Source organism: Gossypium raimondii, chromosome 11, assembly GCF_025698545.1.
Source record: "Gossypium raimondii isolate GPD5lz chromosome 11, ASM2569854v1, whole genome shotgun sequence".
Classification (NCBI taxonomy): domain Eukaryota; kingdom Viridiplantae; phylum Streptophyta; class Magnoliopsida; order Malvales; family Malvaceae; genus Gossypium; species Gossypium raimondii.
The window spans coordinates 1,735,059-1,758,323 of record NC_068575.1 but is presented as its reverse complement, the minus strand read 5'-3'; the positions used below and the strand labels follow the sequence as shown (position 1 = coordinate 1,758,323).

Here is a 23,265-nt window from a genome sequence, read left to right as displayed (position 1 = left end):
TACATTTGATTTTACCTAAATTCTATATTTCTATTTAAACTCTTTAAAATAATATTTTTCGAGTTTAGATAAATAACTCGACCTGATAATTATAACAACATTTACATTATTTAAGCAATAACTCTATAACCCAATGGCAATTGATTCCTTGCATGTTAGTTAAAGTTAACCTAAGGGATATCATGGTCCTAAAATGATTGCCAATTTAAAGTATAATAATTATTTTTCAAAAAATAATAATTAGATTGAAATGAAAGAAGCTTACCTTTAAAGGTAAAAAAGGAAAAGAAACAAAAGTGATTTTACTTTAATTATTGTGGGGTTAAATATTATTATTATTATTTATTATCAACAAATGTTTTAAATTTTATTAACAAAAATAAAAAATAGAATAAGGGATAAACCATATAAGAATAGACAACAATGACTCGGATCATAATTGATTTTAAAGAAAATTCTAAGCTCAAATTCAAATTCAAATATGTTTCATTAGTTAAATTTTCATTAATGGTTTAATTAATTAAATTAAAATCCGACCAAAATTGTCTACATCGATCAAATTGATCAATCGATAATAAATCAATTAATATATTAGTCCAAACAAAAGATTAAATCAATTTTAAAATGAACTGTTTAAATCGGTTTGAACCGAAAAAATCCAACCAACCCAATTCTCAAATACAAATTAAAAAAAAACGTGAGAAAAAGTCAACTTATATAAAATATACAATTTATGTTTACTTCATTTGATTTATTAATTTGTATTTATACATTTTAAAAAATCCCATTTTTCAGGATTTCCCCTTTTTTTCTTACTTTTCAGAATTTTTATTTCTAGATAAATCAAAATTAATAATATAATTGTTCTAGATTAATCAAATAAAAAATCGATAATATAATCAGTTTAATCATCCATTCAATTTTAAAAAAACATTGCTAAAAAATAAAAATCAGACCGGGTCTATTGAACCAGCCACTCAAAGCATAGACCGGTCTAAGAACAAAACAGAAGAAAAATCGGGTAAATAACGGTCTAAGAACGAAAGACATCACAGCACGTTCGTGCGGCAAACTAACATTAAAACAAATAATTAATTAATGGATTATATTTAAACAAGAAATTCAATCAAATCCAATGACTTCTTTCAAAACTAATACCATATATATCAGTAATTATTATTATTTGATTTGTTTATGCAATGAGGCCCATATAATAATCCAGTTAGAATGTGTTCAACACATATATAATAGCAGCCGGCAAACGCGAATTGATTTATATAGCATTAAAGAAACTCAATTTACATTATTATAATTTAATAATTTAGTGCATAATTTTAGAAAAAAGAAATTGGTAGTTGTTTAGCAGATTTGGGAAATGCTGGAAACGCGGTAATGTATTTCATGGCTTAGACGAATTTCCAGCCTCTGTTCTTGCACTTTCCGGCATTATTCGAGGTAAATTTTGTGAAATTTTTTTTTTGTTTGTTTCTGATGAAAACCCAAATTTTAAAATCGGTTATTTCCTTTTAATTTGATCAAAATTTGCATTTTTTAGATACCCTTTTGTTGGTTCTATGTAATCAATTCATTTTTGTTGTTGGGTTTTTATTGAATTTTGATTCAATTTTGCATTTTGTTGATACCCCCCCCCCTTTTTTTTTTTGAAGTTTTAATCAGTTTGATCAAAGTTTTATGAACCCAAATGCATGATTGTGTTACTATTTACTTTATGATCCATAGAATTTGGTTTGGTTTTTGACTACCATGATTGTTATTCACAGGTTGGTGATTGGATTTCAGAGGTAGATTAATTGTTTGTCAAGCTTTCTTTCCCTTCTGGGCATTGAAGTCCAAGTTTCATTTTTATTGATTTTTGGAGGGAAAGAAAGCCGAGAGATATTGAAAGGTTAGTTTTAGCTAGTTTTTATAATTTAAATCCGAAAAATATTAGAAAAAAATGAGCTTCATCTCCGGTGTGATCTCGAGGCAAGTCATGCCTGCATGTGGTAGCTTGTGTTTCTTTTGCCCTTCATTGCGTACAAGGTCTCGGCAACCTGTCAAGAGGTATAAGGCACTGATTGCCGATATATTTCCTCGCAAAAAGGTTTGCTCTTTTTTCATATTTAAACTGTAGTATTATATGGCTCATCATTGTATTTTGACAGTTTAGGTACATCTGCATGTGTTCTACTTATAATGTAGCCATGTTGGTGGCCGAAGTGCAGTGACAGATTAATTAGAAGTACTTTAATTTGATCATTAAATAGGGTTTAGTTAAGCAAACATTAGTTATAAGATGGTGGTTCACTCATTTTAATCATTCTTGAACTTTATAATGGATGAGGATTGCATCTTTAGTATTTATTTGTCTTTTATTATGAAATATTTCCTTCAGTTTTATTAATCATGTTGAACTTTATGTTATAGGAGGATGGTCCAAATGATCGCAAGATAGGAAAACTATGTGAATATGCTTCAAAAAATCCTTTACGCATCCCAAAGGTATAATATATTTGCAAGCCACAGGATAATGCTTTTGATGTGTAACATTTGTGCAACATTTGTTGTTCTTGTAATCTTAATACTTATTGATGAAATGCATGTTGATATCTGGTTGTGACAAATACCTCCACTTTGCACTTTTTTTAAATATATATATATTTCATGAAATTTAAAAAACATTCTTGAGAAATAAGGTACAAATAAATTTAGGTGAGTTACTCCTCAGTGAAAAGACAGGCTGCAAATGGAGCATGTTTGTAAAATCCTATGGGAAAGCTCAGAAACCTTCAAAAGTTTGTACTTTTGAAAGAAGCTGAACACTTTGTTTTGAAAACATAGAACCTATCTTTCTGCAGAATTTTTGGAAAGGTTTTAAAGCCTGTCATGTTCAGATCTCAAAGCATGCAGGTATTTTAGAGAGTTATGATAGGCTAAAATGTGTACTATGATCAGATAGCAAAATTGGCATTGTGTATAAAACTGAGCCAAATGTTGACTGAAACACATTGATAGTTGTAACATACTGACCGTCAATTGGAAAATCATTTGTTAAGCCAGTAAATTTTCTAATTATTCTCGATATTTAACTGTAGTATAGTGCTTGGTCATATGCATTAGTATGAGACTTATGCAAGCTTATCTATCGTGTATTCTGATCCAGATTAGTTGTATATAAACTACTCATGCTTAGTTTTGTACTATTGCAATCATTAACTCTTTATAACTATCCTCTTTGCCACTGGATCGAAGTTTTCTTACTATTGCGGCATCTAATAAAATACCTAAAGTTTTTTGAAATTAAATAATCTAGTGCTCAAAGAAAGGCATTATTAGAAGTTTTTACTTTTACATTTTTTCTAGGCATACTCATGTTCTTTGATTGGAATAACAATTGTTTTTGCTTTGTGCGCATTTTATAGCTAGTTAATCATGTTAATTATCATTATGACTGATTCTTGCAAATTTTGTGACCAGATCACCGAGTCCCTTGAGCAAAGGTGCTACAAGGAGTTGAGAAATGAGAATTTTCAATCAGTGAAAATTGTTATTTGCATTTACAAGAGATTATTGGTTTCATGTCACGACCAAATGTGAGTTTTTCTTTTGTTGCAAAATCTATGGCTTTGTATCTCACTGTTTTGGATTATATCAAGACTGTTGCATCATGGGATCTTTTGTTTGTTTTTTTACTTGTCATGTCCTTCCCTTTCCAAGTGACCACTGTTAAAACAAAAAAAAGGAAACTTGAATCTCCAAATTCTTATATAATATTTTCTTATAGTACTGTGCTTAGATGAGATTATAAGTCTACTTCAACAAGGAAAAATACTCTTGATTCTATAATGAAAAGACCTCTTATCAGTATGATACTGTTATTGCTGAAACTTATACCTTTATGGATTCTTCCCTGAACTCCTGGCTTGGATTCTGGAATTTGATAATTTGAAGTGTTTTCCTGTTATTTATATTGATAAATATGTAAGTGATCATGTCTCTTTATCAATGTTTGGATTGTTAAAAAGAAAAGTATGTTTGGATAATCCGCTAAAAGGTTAAGTGTTCATATTAATCATGTTCAACCTTCTACCAAAAGATAGAAAACTTCCAAATTTTAATTCCAGGAGCAATATCTCAATCAAATGAGCTGAAAGAAATTTTAATTTTCTTTATACTTTTAGAGTTTCCTTGAACTCACTTGATTTCTGGTTATCTAAAATGTTATAGGACACTATTTTCCAGTAGTTTGCAAAGCATTATACAGACCCTGCTAGATCAAACACGGCAGGATGAAATGCAAATTCTAGGATGTCAGACTCTTTTCGACTTTGTAAATAATCAGGTTGGTACTTTTAGAATTACTTGTATGCTTCTCGTGTTATGAACAATGGATTTCCAGCTTCTAGTGTTATTTCATATTATATTAGTTAGTAGGTTTATGGCAAAAGGCTTGAAACTCATGTTTATCTTTCCTAAATTTTCAGAAGGATAGTACTTGCATGTTCAACTTAGAAGGCTTTATTCCAAAAGTTTGTCAGTTAGCTCAAGAAACTGGAGAAGGTGAAAGGGAGAAAAATTTACGAGCAGCTGGGCTGCAAGCAATTTCTTCAATGGTATTCATTCACGTGAACTGCTCTTCTTTTGACAAGCATGAAAATATGAACTTTTAGTTGAGTTTCTTTGAAATAGATGATAAAAGTGAACCTTAAATAAAATAACTGGACCAACAATTATATCTGCTCTGGGAAACTAAACCTGAACTAACTAATAATATATGCAGAACATATAGTGAAGGCAGAAGAAACTAAATAAGAAAGTTAGGCAGTTTATTACTATGAATGAGGTTTGGGGTGAGTAATGCTGAAGTAGTGCATGTATTTTGGCAATTTATGATGTAGGAATCTCGGCTGTTCCAGTGAGGCTAACTCTTTATTTATTTCAATTTTGGACTGTTCAAATGTTATCATGTAGCAACTGTGTCTAGCTTTTTATAACAGCAAAGAAGATTGGAAAAAGCTTTTGTAAACTTTATAACATAATTTCTCTGGTATGCCACAATAATAGTGGCTTCCAAGAACTTATTTGTATCTTCACTAGGGCTACTCAATATTCTGCTTTTGGTTATGAGCAAGCAACCGCTGATTTGGTACCATATGACATGTTAATGATAATATTTTGAGATTGACAAACGAAATTGACCATTTAATGCATGCCATGTCAGAGTCAGTAAGTTGATTGTTCTCCACAGATAATTATCTGTCACTGAGCTTGTAATTTCACCTGAAATTTTGACGTGTCAACACCAGAAAAACTAGAAGGCTAGCTTAATTATTGCAACTAAAGAAAATTCTTGCTTGGTGGGTCTTTTTTCTTGGGTGTGGAAAGTGTGAAGCATTACAACCTGTCAGTTCATTTACTTAGAGTGAATGCCTTCTATAATTTTCCCTTCCACAATTATTCCTTTCCTTCTGACAGTTAACATTTTATTCACTGTCCAAATTGTTTATACAAGTACTCTAATGCACATTCAATTATCTACTTTCTTGTGTAGATTTGGTTTATGGGTGAACACTCTCACATTTCGGTGGAGTTTGATAATGTAAGCGGATTCAGACTTATTCAAATCATTTGCATGTTGATTGCTTTGCTGTTAACTTGTTTATTTTCTTCATTGCCTATGTTCGAATGTTTCTGTTATATTGATAGATTTCATTTATAAATCCTCAATTGAAGTGTTTAATTACTTTTTTAACTGACCAAAGCAGCTACATGAAAGTTGAGTTATTTATTGATCCTTTTAAATACAAAGAAAATTATTTTCGTGCTGTTTTCACTTTTCTTCCATAGAAGAATATTTTCATAGGTGATGAATATGACTACCAATATTTTGGATTTTTTTTACTTTGGCCTTTGATTGATTACTTCCGGCAATTGGATCAAGCTGTTCCAGTAACCTCTGGTCTCTATGTTGCGGTGGAATAACTCGCGTGTATCCTGTCCAAAAGATTAATCCATTTTTGAACAAGATACTAACACTTGCTTTCGTAAATCTTCTCTCCCTCAAAATTTTACCTAAATTTGGCTGTTGTTGCAGTAAATCTCTTAACGTATATTCGCAGTTTGGTAATTTTTAGTGCAGTCGATTTCTTTCTTGCTTTAGCACCCATCTTTTTCCCCTGGTTTGGTTATCTAAATCGTGCATGTAGCTGTACTGCTCAAGAACCTTTAATTTGATTTCAGTTCTCTGAGTTTGGGGAATGTTGTTTCATACCATTTTGTATTAAAGGAATTTTCAATTATCAAACACAGATGGTTTCAGTTGTCTTGGAAAATTATGGAGGCCCGATGAAAAATTTAGAGGAAAATAATAGTGGTCAAAGTCGATGGGTGCAAGAAGTGCAAAAAATTGAGAGTCGCATGTCTCCATTGCCAAATTTTCTCACAAAAGTTCCTTCATGGCGGACAATTGTAAATGAAAAGGGAGAACTAAATGTGGCAACGTAATCTCTTGACTCAAGTTTTGGATTTAGTTTTGCAATTTATTCAAGGGTAATTATTTGATACATCGTCCATGGAGTTTTCTAGACTCCACAAGTGGGTTGAGGGTGTACAAGTATCACTTTTTTTTTACTACACCCTATAACATACTTGTCACACTCTAAATCCGCTTGAGAAGTCTAAAAAACCCCATAAGCGGTGTATGAAATGGTTTTCCTTTATTTAAACTACTATCTTACAATGAGTTTCTTTTTTCTTTCTCCCCTGACAGGGAAGATGCCCGGAATCCCTCCTTTTGGTCTAGGGTTTGCTTACATAACATGGCAAAACTAGCAAAGGAAGCTACAACAGCACGACGGATTTTCGAGTCTATGTTCCGTTACTTTGATAATGAAAAATTATGGTCTGTTCACAATGGTCTTGCCTTGCCAGTCTTAAGGGAAATGCAGCTTTTAATAGATAGTTCTGGTACTCATGCACTTTTTTTTCCTTTAATTATCTGTTTTCTGATTCATGTTAAATCATGAGCTATTGATACTATCTGTTTTCTCGTGTTTGCAGGACAGAATGCACATTACCTTCTGTCCATACTAGTTAAGCATCTTGACCACAAAAATGTCCTCAAACAACCTGACATGCAACTTCAAATTGTAGAGGTTACAACATCTCTTGCTCGAGATTCAAAAGTTGAGCCTTCTGTAGCAATACTTGGTGCAGTTAGTGATGTTATGAGGCATTTACGAAAGAGCATACATTGCTCACTCAATGATTCAAACATGGGAACTGAAGTTATAAACTGGAACAAGTACTTCAAAGAAGCAGTGGATAAGTGTCTTGTACAGTTATCACATAATGTGGGACCTCTTTCTCATTCTCGAGTAAAAATTATAGTATAGAAAATATTTTCTGGCATTCCGTACTTTGGGTTTTACTAATGTTTTTGTTCTTGTGAACAGGTTGGTGATGCTGCTCCAATTCTTGATGTTATGGCTATGATGTTGGAAAATATCACAAATATTACAGCTATAGCAAGAACTACAATCTGTGTTGTCTATCGCACTGCTCAAATTGTAGCCTCAATTCCAAATCCATCCTATCTAAACAAGGTAGTATCATATTTATTAATTATTTTTTGTTGATGAACATTTCATAGTGTTATCTCCAGTATTTTTATTTTTTTCTTTTGGATTTACCCTTTTTATTTGATGTTCCTTTGTTTCCGTAGGCATTTCCTGAGGCTCTGTTCCATCAATTACTCCCAGCTATGGTACACCCTGACCATGAAGTACGTGTTGGAGCTCACCGTATCTTTTCTGTTGTTCTTGTGCCATCTTCAGTTTGCCCTCATCCATCCTCTACTAGGGGAGTAAAACTGAAAGCTTCCAGTATTCCAAGAACACTTTCAAGAACTGTCTCCGTTTTTTCTTCTTCAGCTGCCCTTTTCGAGAAGTTAAGGAGAGAGAAATCCTTCTCAAGGGAGAATGCTTCTCTAGAGAACAAAGAAAATATTGCTAGTGAGGAGCAACTAGAAATCAGTCAAAATGAGATTCTGATTAGATTAAAGTCATCTTACAGTAAAGCATACAGTTCAAGAAGCCCACCGGTATCTTCTGAAGCAGACGAAAATTCTCTAAGCAATTCAAATACGGAATATGTGAGTATTTTGCTAGTTCCTCTCTAAAAGTACTCTTCTTTTCTTTCATGGTTAATACATATCTAGACATGACTATGAGGATATGGTCTTTCAAGGACCCTCCAAATACATGAAAATCTTGAAAAGAAATGAACACACTTATGTTGGACAAATATGTGTATCTAACTCTTTATATCCGATCCTGAGTAACATTGTATGGTGGTACAAGACCTGATTGGAGCAGCAGTGATTTGCTCTTTGTACATATGCTTAAAACTTCTTGTAAAATGAATCGTTCAAATGACTAACCCTATGATTCATTTGATATTTGTTAAATTTGTGATCTATTTTTATGTGACTATCTCTATTCACCAAACCTCAGGAGGCCAATTCCCTACGGCTTAGTAGCACCCAGATCAGTCTCTTGCTTTCATCAATTTGGGCCCAGTCCGTCTCTCCTCAAAATACACCGCAAAACTATGAAGCAATCGCTCATACCTACAGCCTCGTGTTGCTTTTCTCTCGAGCCAAGGTAATTCCTTAATTGATGACACCTGCATGGCACTTCTTTGGCATGAGGTTGTGGTTTTGCAGTCATGTTTTTAACGTATAATTGGCAAAAGCATATTCTTTGCATCCCAAACTTAAATATTATCAAAAGGGTTTTTTTTTTTCCCACTCAAGTCCTTTAATCTAATTTATAATGCATAATTAGCTTCAAAACCAGGTATAGTAGTTCTATCTTGTCTCTCTTGGTTCATCAAGTAATACGTTATATGGCCTTGACGACAGTGGAGTATTTTAGGTTCTGCAGGAAATTATCAGAGTAATTTTCATTTTTTTTAAAAGATCCATGAGGGTTTAACGTATTTAGAAAGAAAAAACTGGGAAATTATTGGAGTAGTTTTCATTTTGTCAAAAGGTCGAGAGGCACAACTTCTGAAAATTCAAGACTTAAAATTATGAGATATATCACCATATAACACTCAGCCTCATACGAAAGCCCAATACTTATAACCGAAACAAATAGGCTCAGCAAGTGGATAAGTGCATAGAGTCCCGCTTTTGTATGACATACAAAATATGTATAAATCAACATTAGATCTTCAACTTTTCAAGTAATTCAGTTTTAGTCGATGGGGTGATCTTATTTAGTCAATATATTGGTATAGTTGATTGTTTAAATTACTTACTGGCAAGAAAATTTCTTCGGTTCATTGTATCAATAGCATCTACAGCTATTCATTCTCTTTCTGACTTTTACTTTCTCAATTTTCATATTTATGTAATGCAGAATTCTAGTAACGAGACACTTGTTCGTAGTTTCCAGCTAGCTTTTTCACTACAAAGCATAGCTTTCAATGAAGGAGGTGAGTGTCCAAAGTTGTGGCTTCTACAGTGTCTGCTTCACCGTACCTTTTGCCTTCATGATCCCCTCTCAACAAAAAGATTAAATTAAATAAATAAAATAAAACAAAATCTAAAGCACCGTGATATATCTTTGCATGGAAATAACAAAATCATTACCTATTCAATCTGTAATTGTATTCAACCTTAGTCACATACATTTAGTGTATGTATACATGGATGACATTGAGACTTCGTGGATTTGAAATGCATGAAGCTCTCCTAATGACTTAAACCCTTCTACTTTATTTTTTTTTAATTAAATTTTAGGACAAGCATACAACCTAAAATTAATTGTCCAAAACTGGGGAAGCCATTGTTATGGATTTTTTTGCCCCGGTTACTCTAATTTAATGGATGTGGATTTGGACCTATCATGTCACATGAAGTGTATGTGTAGGCTTAACGAACCCATCACCAAGGGGACAACAAATACGGGTAGTGTCTGCTCTGATACCTTGTTAAACTTTAGGATGAATATCATACCAAAAACCAATTGTGCGGGTGGACTGGCTCTTGTTATATTTTTGCAGGCTACCTCCAATTAATAGATATGGGGTTCTTAAGTAGTTTCATAGGAGGGAAACAACAAGTTTCTTTTGTTTTATTTAATAAGGAAAGAAAGATTGGAAGCTACTAATTTGATATTTTTTTATCAAGGTGTCATCTATTTAAGTTTTACTTCCACTAATGCTGCAGGGCCACTTCCACCATCACGTCGTAGATCTCTTTTCACATTGGCAACTTCGATGATTCTCTTCTCATCAAAAGCATTTAATATTATCCCTATTGCTGACTATGCCAAGGTTGACATAACAGAAATAACGGTATGGAACCAATCATTCATGAAACCTTGCTTTTCCATCTGGAATAAGGTTGAAGTTTCTATCTTTTCTATGCAAAACATTCATCCTTTTTTATTTCTGGATTTTGTGATGTATAATGGAGTGAATCTGACTGGTTATTTGGGTTTACCATATTTTATTTTCATCTCAAAACCGGATATCTTGTTTTGATGTCATGGTTCTATGATTATGAATAGGTTGATCCGTTTTTGCGCTTAGTGGACGATCGCAAGTTACAGGCAGTTAACACTGGACTCAACCAGCCAAAAAATGTTTATGGATCGAAAGAAGATGATACTTTGGCTTTAAAGACTCTCTCGGAAGTTCAGTTACCCTCAGAGCAACATAGGGAAACCCTTGCTTCCGAGATTGTGAGAAGCTTGGGACACTTGTCAGAGGTAAATCATTTTATCCCAAATCTTCGAGAATCTTTGACCCTAATTCATCATCAAAGAACTATATTTTCTATTGTAATTACACTACACTGTGACTATATGGCAGCCTGAATTGTCCAGTATACGGGCACGACTGTTGAGAGAATTCTTGCCTGACGATGTGTGTCCACTAGGTTCACAGTTTCCTACGGATGCTCCGCATAAAGTATATCAAGCCAGTGCTGAAGAGAATGAATTTATTATTAAGGAGGTAAATACCCTTGCACCACCTTCTAAATTTTATCTATCGATGCTTGAAACTCAAGTGATTTCTTTCGCAGGGAGCTCCAATTTTTTCATTTGATGATGATGATGATGATGCTTTTGTAGAACCATTCGAAGGTCAAATCATGGATAATTCAGAGTTTTCCGGAGAAATTTCAAATCTCATGGATGTCAATCAACTACTAGAATCAGTAAGTTAACAATGTCATTCTTTTTTTCTTTTACTCTATTCAAAAGCATGAGAGGCACCTTTTAAAGAACAGAACATCTTCGGAACATGGATAACATGAGAACTGGTAATAGGCATCAAGCATAATGATTTTCTTTATCTGCACAGGTCTTGGAGACAGCGTATCAGTTTGGAAGAAGTTCCGTCTGCACTGGACCCAACATGTCTTACAAGGAAATTGCCCATCATTGCGAGGCACTCGTAACAGGGAAGCAGCAGAAAATGTCTCATTTGTTGAGTGCCCAACTAAGACAAGATAACATGACAAACCAGGTAACCTCTATAAGTCCCATGTCAATACGCATGCCTCGTTATTTCCAAATTCTGTTGTGTCCCATGCAAGAACTTTTCAGGTTTTATGACCCCTAAGAACACAAACGGCTCGAAAAAAAAAATCTAACACTCACAACCAAACTTAAATTGCAGGCAGGTCCAATCGTTGAGCAAACTGGCAATACCAATCTATTCAAACAACTGACGGGAACTCTTCCAATGCCATGTGCTACTGAGTACCATAATCATCCCTCGTTCTTCAGTTTACCAGCCTCAACTCCATATGATAACTTTCTAAAAGCTGCTAGTTGTTGATCCTATAAAAGTATACAGTTAAATTCTTGAGCAAAAGTTTCCAGTTACTGTTCCCTGAGGATGACAAAATTTCGGACTATTTTTGGTTCTTGCTATGTTTAGTAATTGTGATTTAGATTGATTGAGTTTGTTACCATTTAGCATTTAATTCATTCATTTTTTCCCATTTTTCTTTCGTTCTATGTGTAGTTTGCAAGAGGTCGCAAGAGTCTCCCTACTCTTCATCTTGCAAGTAAATTTACTTTAGTTATTCTTTAGCATTGTGATGGACTTGAATGTAAAAATATAGACAATTTTGGAATATGAGAAACCATATTGTTACTTTATAGAAGAAATTTTTGTGTATTGTTTGATTTGTGGGACTTATCTTATTTTCCAATTAAAGGTGTTCATGTGCTGGTGGGAAAATTTTCTTCCCTACTAAGGCTCTGGCTTATATGATCTTAGCTAGGGATGGCAAAATCCGACCTGATAGGTATTGGTTGGATCTTTTATTCTATACATAAAAAGAAAAACTATGCAGTATTGTAGTGTCTATCCTTTCATTTGATCAATATTCTATTTATATCGTATTGGTGAGTGTACTATTTTTCTATTGGAATTAATTTGTATTGGTATTGATATGTATCGTTCTAAATTTATTATAAATATTTAATGCATGTATGTAAAATATTTTTCAAATGAATGATATTAAATCAATTTTAAATTTATAACATTCATGCACATGTAGATATACAATATTTTGATAAAAAAAACTATTAAAATTTTTAATTTTTTATATTTTTTAATATTATTCATGCACTAATCGATGCATAATGTTTCGACTAGAGGTGATCATGGGCTGGGCAGCCCAGCTTGGCCCGACGGCCTGCCCGAAATATGGGAGGATTCAGGTAAAAATATAGGCCCGAAATATGGGTTTGGGCAAAAAATGAGGCCCGTTTAAAAAATGGGTCGGGACTCAAGCACCACTTTTTTGGCCCGGGCCCAACCCGAATATAATAAATATTTTTTTTATTTTTTAATTTTAAAATATTTTTAAAATACTTTTTTATTTTTTATTTTTAAAATAAATTTTTAGTGTTTATTAAAAAAATGGGCCGAGCCAACCGGGCTTGGGCTTAGGAATTTTTTCCCAGACTGGAGCTAGGACGTGGGATAAAATTTTTTCTGGGCCCGGCCTGAACCAAGCCCGGCCCGGCCCATGATCACCTCTAGTTTAGACCAATACGACTGAAATTAAGTGGAACAAATTACTGTAATTGGAACAAACCAAAATTTTAACCATGTAAAAAAGAGAACTGATTATATCAATTTATCATTGGAGCAGCATGCACTAACCGAACTAAAACGACTAAAATCGATATGGAACCAACTACACTGATTCTACCCTTCTTTACAAGAAAATCTTATTTTCTAGAATAGAATAATTGCTCTCAAATGATTTCTCTTTCTCTCTTAAATGATCATATCACATTGAAGCAAGGGAAAGAATTACAACTGGGTAAAAAAACAGTTGAGCTGGTGAATAAATTGAGTTCTATAATTTTATAATTTTTAATAATTTATTTAATTAAAATTAAATCGACGATAGAATCTATCGAATCAAAATTTTACCCAACCATTAATTCGTTTCAAAAGCATTCATCCAAAGAGAATATCCCAGACATCACTTGAACTTCACAAATACAGATACTGAAAGTAAAAGAGCCATGCATGCATTAAGGAAAATAAAATAACATCAATATCCATTAGAAAAAGAACATCATATAAATAAACAACTAAAAGAAAAAAAAACTTCAATTGAATATATGAACTGAAAGCATCATTCAAAACTAAAATTTACTCAAAAACTTGTGTTGGAAGAGTCAAGACCAAGTGTTGACTACTTTGGGTCATGAACCTGAAGCTGTGTGGTAGAGTCAGAGCCACCGTTGCCATCGCCGCCACCGCAAAGCCTGGGATCAGGGTGGCGGTGGGCTTGAGGGTTAGAAGAAGGTGGAGGATGGTAATATAATCGAGCAGTTTGTGGGCAATGGGAATGGAACCTGGTGACTATTCTAATCCCTACATCCAACAACTCTAGGTATTTCCCCATTGCACATAAGAAGAAGAAGAAGAAGAAGAAGAAAAGTTGTAGTCGGGGAGGACTTGCACTCTTATCGCTTGTAATAAATTGTATGCTAGTAAAACAACCCTAGTAAGAGCCCTTGTTTAGTACATTTTAATTTGTATTTTAAATTAATTATTATTTTGAATAAATATTTATTTATATCAAAAGTTTTATTTATATATAAATTAAATGTCATATATATAGTTGGCAGGGCTTTGACCCCAAAGATGAAAATTTTTCTTTTATGTAACTTTGTAATTTATAAAATTTTAAATTAATAATAATAAAATTATCGTTCATCTTTCAAAATTATAAAATTTAATTTAATTTTTAAAAATTATAAAATATAAATTATTAAAATGATGAAATTATATTTTATTATCATAAAATATACAATTTAATCTCAATTTTTCAAATATTTCTGGCTTAACCCTTAATTTATCGCTATATATCAAATAATTATTCTTAAAATTTAAGTTTATTTCAGTTTTAATTATAATTTAACTAAATAAAATAATGAAAGCTTATTTAGATACAAATATTTGGAAACGAAAATGTAGAGATTTATTTAAATAAAATAAATAAAATATAAAATCTTTAATATATTAAAATTCTATATGATTAGGATTTCGTACTCCCTAATCATTGCTCTCTTTTCCAAAGAAAGATTGCGTTAGATTTGGCGTTTAAGGTTCGTCGCGTGACTTTGACGTACGGCTTTGTACTTCTGTCACTCGCTTTTTTCTTTCTCTTTTGTTCTTTTCTTTTCCGAGAACTTATTTTGTCCCTAACCCTAAGTACACGCTAAATTCACCTTCTGCCTTGTTATTCAGTAAAAGAATATATATATTTTGTCTTTTCTAAGTTGTAGACGTTCAACATGGTTTTAAAATTCTAACTGGCATTTTCAATTTTCGATACCGATTAGATTTCTATTTTGGGATTCAATAGGTTGAATTGACAGTACAACATTGAACTAATAAAAAGCATACCCTCTTTAAAGATCTGTCCAGTCCCAACATTTTTTTGGGTCAAACAGTCCTCAACATTTAATTAATAGAAAAATAAAGTCATTGTCCCTCTTTAAAACTTAATCCAATTCCCTATGCATTCCTGATTCATCACCACTGCATATGTTTCTCTATGACTATGAGCCGGGTCAATTCCAAAAATATATATTAAATTTTTTTTCTAAACTCGACTCGAATTATAGATGTTAAATATGAGTTTGACATTATTCATATTAAATTTTTTTTAAAATATAATATATCAAAAATCTTAAAAATATTAATATAAGTGTTTTCTAATAAATTAAAAAAATTTATACTTAAATAACATTAAGATAAGTGCAACATAACCAGTAAATATTTTTAAAATAATAGTAAATTTAAAAATAAAATAATAGTTATACAATATCTAAATAATAACAATAAAATAATAACAGCATAATAGTGAAAAGACAATAAAACAATGGGAAAACAACAATAAAACATCAATTATTTTTTGCAAATTCGGGTTCAGTTGGGTCAAGCCTGAGTCAAAAAAATCTTATTTAAGGCCCAACTCATTTTGTAAGCAAACCTTATTTTTTACTTAAATCAATTTTTTGAGCTTATATTTTATATAAACCCTCTCATATTTCATACCGACTTTTAGGCATAACAAACCCATAGATTGGTCTACCACCGCATATACTCTCATTTTAATTATAACTATAACCACTCCAAAATTTTTTTTAAAGAAACAACCATCGTTTCCCTTTTAAATAAAACTACTTTGGGTTTTCATTTCACGGGGATTGTCTTTTCTTTTTTAAATTTAAATGTTCATCTCATTCAAAGTTCTCACTCTCAATTGTTGCAGATTCTTTATTTCTTTCAGACGTTAATACGTAGTATTCTTTTTCAAATCTATCCATTTTCTTCAAAACTACTTCATTAATTTATTTTTATTTTGAGGTAGCAAACAAATGATAAAGGAGATGATGAAAGATAAAAGATGATTATAAAGACATCAATCGATGATGAAGAAACAAATTGAAACAGCAAAAAGAAATGAAGAATGATACAGCAAAAAGAAATGAAGAATGATAGTGTAAAATCGGTTGGGTAAAAAAAAAAAGTCTAGAAAGGAGTTTTTTCTTTTTTCCATATTTGGACTGGTTGATTTAGTTTTGGCTGAGTGTTTTTTTTCCAGTTTGGTTCATGAAAAATTAGCCCAAAACATAAAATTCGATTTTTTATTTCATCTAATTCTTAATTTATAGTTTGATCACAATTTAATCTCTTTCTTCAGACTGATTTTTAGTTCAATCGGTCTGACTGATTGATCCAGTTTAAATAACTATAGCTAAAAGAACTCAAATTCATAAAAATCAAAATTGAATATCATTTTAAATTCAAGATTAAACATAGAAATAAAGTTTGAGATAAGCATATAAATTAAGCTCAACAAATTGATATTTTTATCTTGAGCTTAATGTTTTAAAAGGCTTAATCAAGCTCAAGTTGAGCTTATATTATAAGCACTTATTATTACTTTTATATGTATTTGATTATGACACACGATATGAGTGAAAAATAAATTTATATAATAATTTTATTTATAAAAAATTGATATAATTATTAAATGAGATTTTGATTGAATGATAAAATATAAATGTTGAAAACTATAAAGACTACTAGAGTTTAATATTTCTATTTTCCTATATGAAAAATATGAAATAATAAAATATATTTAAAATAATATAATTTATTTTATAAAATAAATATATTTTAATTATTACTGAACTAAATTAATGCCTAGCGACCATGAATGTTGATAAAAATGTTAAAATATCGTAACTTTTTGATTTATGTGTACATATTATTAACTATTTGTAGCTTGTATTAATATTGAAAACAAATTTAGATAGAGTTAGCTTTATATATACTAATCTATTCTAAGATGTTAGGTAATTGGTATATCAATACCTATTCTTTGTGTTCTTCATATTATATAGTTCTTACCTATCGGTTGGCCCAGAATTTACCTGGATATAGCTAGTGCAAATATTAGTTGACCAACCTACAAATGCCGGGCAATTCAAGCTGCCATCCTAGAAGCTCGTTCTCATGCAATCTGCAACAAACAATGTGGGTAATATCAGAAATCCATTTCCTTAGACTATATGCTTAAATAGACTTTTACATTGTTGTATAGACTCGCCTAAATAGACTTATTTGAGTTAAGTTTAAAAGTTTTTCGCTTCGAATCAGTTGAATTTAATTTAATTTAATTTAATTTAAAAATGTTTTTAATCTAAATATATAAATTTTAAAAATTATTTAGTGATATGAATAATAAAATAAATCTTGGTCTCAACTTGAGCTTTGAAATTTATTTTAAAAATTTAAGTTGCAGTCTAGCCGGGCAATAGATCTAATCTTAAATATAATCCCTAAATTCTAATTAAATTATAATATATATCTAATCGGAAATTAAAATTAAAACTCTTAGATAACAAAGATCACAAGGAATTAAGCTCGACTTGATCCCTGAGGTTAAGTCTTACTTTTAATATTTAGAAAACTAAAAATTATTATATTTCTAATTAAAATTTAAGTTAAAACAATAAATCCAGCCAAAGTTTAAAAATCTAGGTTAAATTAGTAGTTTTGGCCTCTACTATCTTCAAATTTAAAATTTGTTTGTTTATTTTAATTTAACACAATTTGATCCTCTACTTTCAAAATGTCTAGTCTAAATATGGTTAAAATACTGACTTGAAAGTGTTATAAGGTAAAATTCACCGTTATAATTTAGCTATTTGAACTAATTAATAACACCATAAAAATAAAAATAGAGATCAATAACTGTCAAATTAAGGTTTAGGATTAAATCTCGAAATTAAGCATGGTAGAAGGACAAAAAAACAATTTGACCAAAATAATAATAATAATAATAATAATAATAATAATAATAATAGTAGCATAAAAATCAAAATTAATTAATTAATTTTTTTTTGGAAACAACAAAATTAATTAATAGTTACCGTGTAAATATAAGGATCTTTTTGCCCTCCAGTTCCTGACCTTTTCACTTCTTCCTTCTTTAACAACCTGCATGCAAATAATTTTATATTAGCAAGATCTTCCACCGTTAATTCGTCAAAGTTCTATGATCGACGGCACAGATTTTACCAAGTCGATCCACCGATCAAGTTTTCTAGATGCATTTCAAGCCGTTAGATCTTAAATAACTTCGTATTTTACAAAGACTGCGATTTTTTGTGCACCTAACGAACTTATTAAAAATAGACACGTCGATGAGATACCGTGGTGACACGTGGCAAATAAGAGGAAAAGGAGAGGAGTGTACATTCGAAGGGCTTTGCTAGTGTCTGGACTGTCGCCGAGCATTCGACGGATGTTAACCTCAGCGAAGCAGCCGCCGGATAGCAATTTCAAAATGGCTTCGGCTCGGCAGCGCATGTGATTGGAGCCGCCGATGCGCCTCTTCCTTTGTATTTTCTCAGTTTTGGACGTCGTACTTTTAGGTTGGCTTCGCGCGCTTGAGATGCCGCTTGAGCTGCTCGACAAGCACGATGTCGTCTCAGCCGTGGCCATGTTTCGTGAGATTAATGACTTGAAGGATGATGTTTTACGGTCATCGGAGCTCCAGCAGATCTTCGAGCGTCTCCTTTTCACCACCTGCGAGAGTTCATAGAATTTAGAATAAAAAATGAGAATTGAAAAATTACGAAGAAACTTGAACTGATCGTGGAGATATATTGAATCGAAATTTGAAATTCAAAATCCAACGAGAGTGAAAACATAAATCAAAGGCACATAATCAAGAGCAAGTTGAATATTATTGCAAACAAAGCATAATAAAACGATTCATATACGATGCTCAGAGAAAATAAATTCAAAATAACCAGTAATTGCAAAAGAAGAAAAGTTACCGTAAACATTGAAGAAACTACAACAGCTTGAGGTTTGAATTTAAAAACAAATTGAGAGAAATCGAGATCGATCTCACTTGGTTGAATTTTGAATTATTATCTCAGAGTGAATGATCATACCACAAAATTCTTGCTAAATCATTACGTTTTCAGATGCAGGAAATAACAGTCAAATTCAGCATCTCAAATATCATCCAAACACTATACCAAACAGAGTATTGAAGCTCAAGCAACTAAAACAAGAAGAATCAATTGAATTTGATAAAAACTTAAGAAATTGAAGTAAAACAAACAAAAAACCAAAATAATACAGCGAAAGAGGAGAAACAGAGTAAGGCAACGAAACCTTGAGCTTGAACTCATGGCAACGAGCCACGGCTGCGATGATCCGTAGCTTCTGTTGCTTACGTGAAGATAACTGATGGCTCGTGAGAGAGGAACTGCCGGATTCGGATTCATTCGAAGGCATCAATCTCAACTTATTTTCTTCGCTCATGCTTGTTTCTCCTTTCGTCTCACCATCACTACAACCGATCGTCAACCTTTTCAAAAAAAGAAAAAGAACAGCAAAGGTATCATGGAAATGAAATTCAAAAAAACAATTGATCTAGCATTTGAATAATTTTTCGTTGAATTTTACTTTGGAGGTTGAGTTGAAAGGAGGAGAAGAGCTGAAGCCACAGTTCGTTCGACCGGGGATGGAAAGGTAGCCATGTTTGAATCTTGGCGGGGCTGGTTTAAATTTTTTGGATCTTTTTTTTTCCTTCTAAAATCACTCAAATCTGACCCTTTTGATAATGTGCGAGTTTAGAGAAAGGTTGTAGAGCTATTTTTAAGTTTATGTTAGTGCAGTTTAGTTAAAGAAATTTAAAATTGTGTTGGTAATTTTTTTAAATATTACAAGTAGAAAATAAATACACTGAGTCACCACAAGTATTAAATTATTACGATACGAATTATTTGAGTAATCATAAAATAGAATTAAATAAACTGGAACTAGACTCGTATCAAATTATTACAACATGGATTACTCGAGTAATCACAAAATAGAACCAAATAAATTGAGCTATATTAAAACCCACACATAACAACTGTACATGGTGGAACTCGAAAATCCATGTATATAATTTATACATGGTGGGTCAAGACCCAGGATCTCCGCCTTTGCCAACAAAGTCAAGGCTTTATTGGTTTGTTGGTATTCTTTTATGCGTGTTTATGTTAGCGGTTTAAATTAAATGGACTTATAATTCTTGAACATTAGACCAATATGTTCATGATAATTAAAATTTATTTATGAATAATATATGTTTAGGGGAGGTGAGATTCACTCTTGGAAAAGTTTTCGAAATGTTGTCTGAAGAACCGAGGAACCCTCAACGATAGAAGAATTATATTTGGTTTTATCTCCAGGTTTTGTCTCTCAACTCTACAAAGAGCCCTCAAAAGGTTCACAGGGTAGGAGTGCCTCTTCCACCAAAGAAATGTGAGCATTTGGCTTTGGTAGGATCCAAACCCATGACCTTTATATATAAGGTAGAGCAATTTTTTAATTAAAAAAAAGACCCATTTTTTTGCTTTCGTTTGGTGAGATGGGTCGGACAATTTTGACCTGAATTTAATTAGTTAATTTAGTCAAGTATCGATTTTTGAACCCCCAAATTGAATCCCATTTCGTGAATCTGTTGAGAGCTCTCCGCGAAGTCGAGAGGTAAAAACTTGGGGATAAAAGCGAGCATAGACACCTCGACCACAACAATTTCTCCGTTGAGGGATCCCTTAGCTCTTTAAACAACACTTCAGAATTTTCTCTCAAAGTGAGTCTAATTCCCCTTCAATAATATACAAATAAATTGAGAAAAATATTAAGCCATAAAAATATTTCTTAATTTTTACATATAATATGATTAAAAATAAATATTAATAATATATAAATAAACTTAAAATACAAACAATAATAATTATTGATAATAAATAAGTGAATTTTAAATTAGCATCAAAATGGATTATCGATAAATTTTAAATGAATATCAACGAGTTTATTTATGATTATAAATGAATTATAAAAATATTTTATTTGTGTTCAATTTGTTTAATAAATGAGTTTCAAAATATCATTTCATTTTGATTCTTCTTTAACTTAAAAAACTAGTATAAACGGGCAAAAATCGAATTTTAATGAATTGTTCACTAAACATTCTATTAATTTACACTCACTTTTAGTAAATTACTTATGACTGGCTTTGAGTGTTTCTTTAATTAACTCGAAGCTCGTTATATCGTAAGATTTTTTTTCGAGTACAAATTTGGTAAGGGTCAATAGAACTTGAGCCTTAATCTTTGGATATTGCAATTTTAAGAGAAGAACTTAAATTCAAATATAAGAGACAATATTGTTAGAAAAAGTAATTACAAATCTCAAATATAAATTATAAAATAGATATGAAAGATAAAAAAAAACCTGTGAATCTTTACTCTTAATTGTTGTGGATTTTTCCTATTTCAATAATTTAGGCTACCTAAGATGAGTCAGTCGATGGTAGAACGTGGTGCTCATTTCTCTTTGGTTGAGCTTGTTGAAATCATGTTTGTTTAAATTAGATTGGATGGACTGAAACTAACTGGGGCATCGATCCAGAAAAATTTATTGAATCGGTTGATCTCGAAGTTGGTATGGGCTAATCAAATTAAGTGGTTCAATCAATTGAAACATTTTTTAAAATAGAAAATTATAAATTTTTTAATAATTTATTCAGTTAAACTAAATAATTCGATTGAACCGTTGGATCAATAAACTAAAGACCTAACCAGTTCAACTATCAATTTAGTTCTGAAAACTGTACTTGTAATGCCTGGTGGGGACGGTGAGGGCTCTTTGTGCTGTTTGGTCGGAAGTGGGCCCTTGTTTTGTTTGGGCCTGTCCGGTCCCATGGTTTCGGCCTTAGTTATCCATTTCATAACTGAAATGAACGTACATTACCGAACAAATGGAAGGAAAAGACAAAAGCTAAAATCATAAGATGACCAGTGCCATATTTTGCCCAAAATAACAACTTCGCCACTCCCTCGAGCTCTCACAAATATTTTCCCACCATCCAAACAGTAACCGAAACAGAAGGAAAAAAAAAGAACCTCTAATCTCGCTTCACCATTATAAGTTCATTCAAGCAATTCTCTGTCTCACATTTTGCAAATCTCAAAAACAATTCTAAATAATAATGTTTATTATTAGATAAAATTTGGAAATAAGAACTCACCCAACGCTAAAAAACTGCAATAATTAACCTTTTTTTAATAAAAAAAAATTCCAGCTCTGTTTTCTTCTGTTTCTCCCCTTCTTCATACTCAATATCTCTCTGTCAAGGTATCTTTCCTTTTCTATTTAAGTTTTTTTTCTCTTTTTTCTGTGTGATAAACGGAAAGGTCATTGAATTGATTTTCTTTTTCTTTTAGATTATAACTGATTTGGATATTCATTTTGTTCCTGTTTGATTTTATGTTTGTTCTTCTGGGTATGCTTTATTTTGTCTTCATTTTAATGGGCTTTGTTTCTTTTTTTGTAGTTTTTTAAATCATGTATGATACTGGTGTCAACTTTTCATAACTTTCTCGTACACTTTTTTTGTCTTTAAGCTTCTTGTTAAATATATTTATATATCGTTAAAGCTAGGGAAATTATTTGATTTCTTACTGTTAATGAGCATTATACAGATAAGGAAACCTTGGCTTTCGTTTTGAATTGTTGTTGATGTCAACTTTTCATATTTTTCTCGTAATTTTTAATGCATTACCGCTCTAGTGCTAAAAATCCTTTGATGCCTAGCGAATGTCAGTACAATGTTCACTCAGAGTGCTTATTATGAGTGATTTCTAGGATGCAGTAACGGCAGGGGCTAAGCCAGAAAATTGCTTTAGGAGGGGTTAGAAACGAATCTTAAATTTTGGGGGAGCCAAAGTGAATTTTACCATTATATTAATGTATAATTTCATAAACTTCAAAGGGACTAAAAGACATATTTACCATTTTGGGGGGCATCTACGCCCCAGCATGGCGGTTTGAGAAAGATTGAAGAGGGAATTCTCTAAGAGCTTGGAACAACTGCAAACAAATTTTGAGACTAGGCTATCGTAGGGTAAATGGTTCTTTGTTATTTTAGACTTTTAGTACGAAAATGATGGATTATTGGTTTAAGGAATAGGACAATAGAGGAGTTTATCAATTTCTGAATCATGCGACCTTGGCAAACCAGTGCGTATAGGGTATGATGATTATTTTTACTTCAATGAAAAATTCTTATTGTAATGCTAATTATAGGAACATCATCTGTATGTTTTGAATCCTGCAATG

At 31.8% G+C, this 23,265-nt stretch overlaps 2 protein-coding genes across 2 annotated transcripts; one reads left to right on the top strand and one right to left on the bottom strand.

Moving 5' to 3' along the window:
• Positions 1–1,216: 1,216 nt before the first annotated feature.
• LOC105761648 (protein SEMI-ROLLED LEAF 2) lies at positions 1,217–12,194 on the top strand. Its single transcript, XM_052622999.1, is given in 20 exon segments — positions 1,217–1,455; positions 1,782–2,104; positions 2,428–2,502; positions 3,478–3,593; positions 4,228–4,342; positions 4,485–4,613; positions 5,552–5,599; positions 6,310–6,500; positions 6,770–6,966; positions 7,060–7,352; positions 7,455–7,604; positions 7,724–8,152; positions 8,514–8,663; positions 9,426–9,501; positions 10,238–10,365; positions 10,581–10,781; positions 10,885–11,093; positions 11,095–11,233; positions 11,380–11,544; positions 11,698–12,194. Coding segments are annotated over 19 exon segments (3,120 nt in total). The 5' UTR covers positions 1,217–1,455; positions 1,782–1,957; the 3' UTR covers positions 11,860–12,194.
• A 4,889-nt stretch (positions 12,195–17,083) lies between these two features.
• On the bottom strand, positions 17,084–19,631 carry LOC105801655 (uncharacterized). The gene is made up of 5 exons (XM_012632866.2): positions 19,558–19,631; positions 19,264–19,459; positions 18,332–18,663; positions 18,006–18,072; positions 17,084–17,092 (listed from the first exon to the last, which is right to left on the bottom strand). Exons 1-5 carry the CDS (start codon positions 19,629–19,631, stop codon positions 17,084–17,086), a joined length of 678 nt encoding a protein of 225 aa, XP_012488320.1.
• Between the last annotated feature and the right edge of the window lie 3,634 nt (positions 19,632–23,265).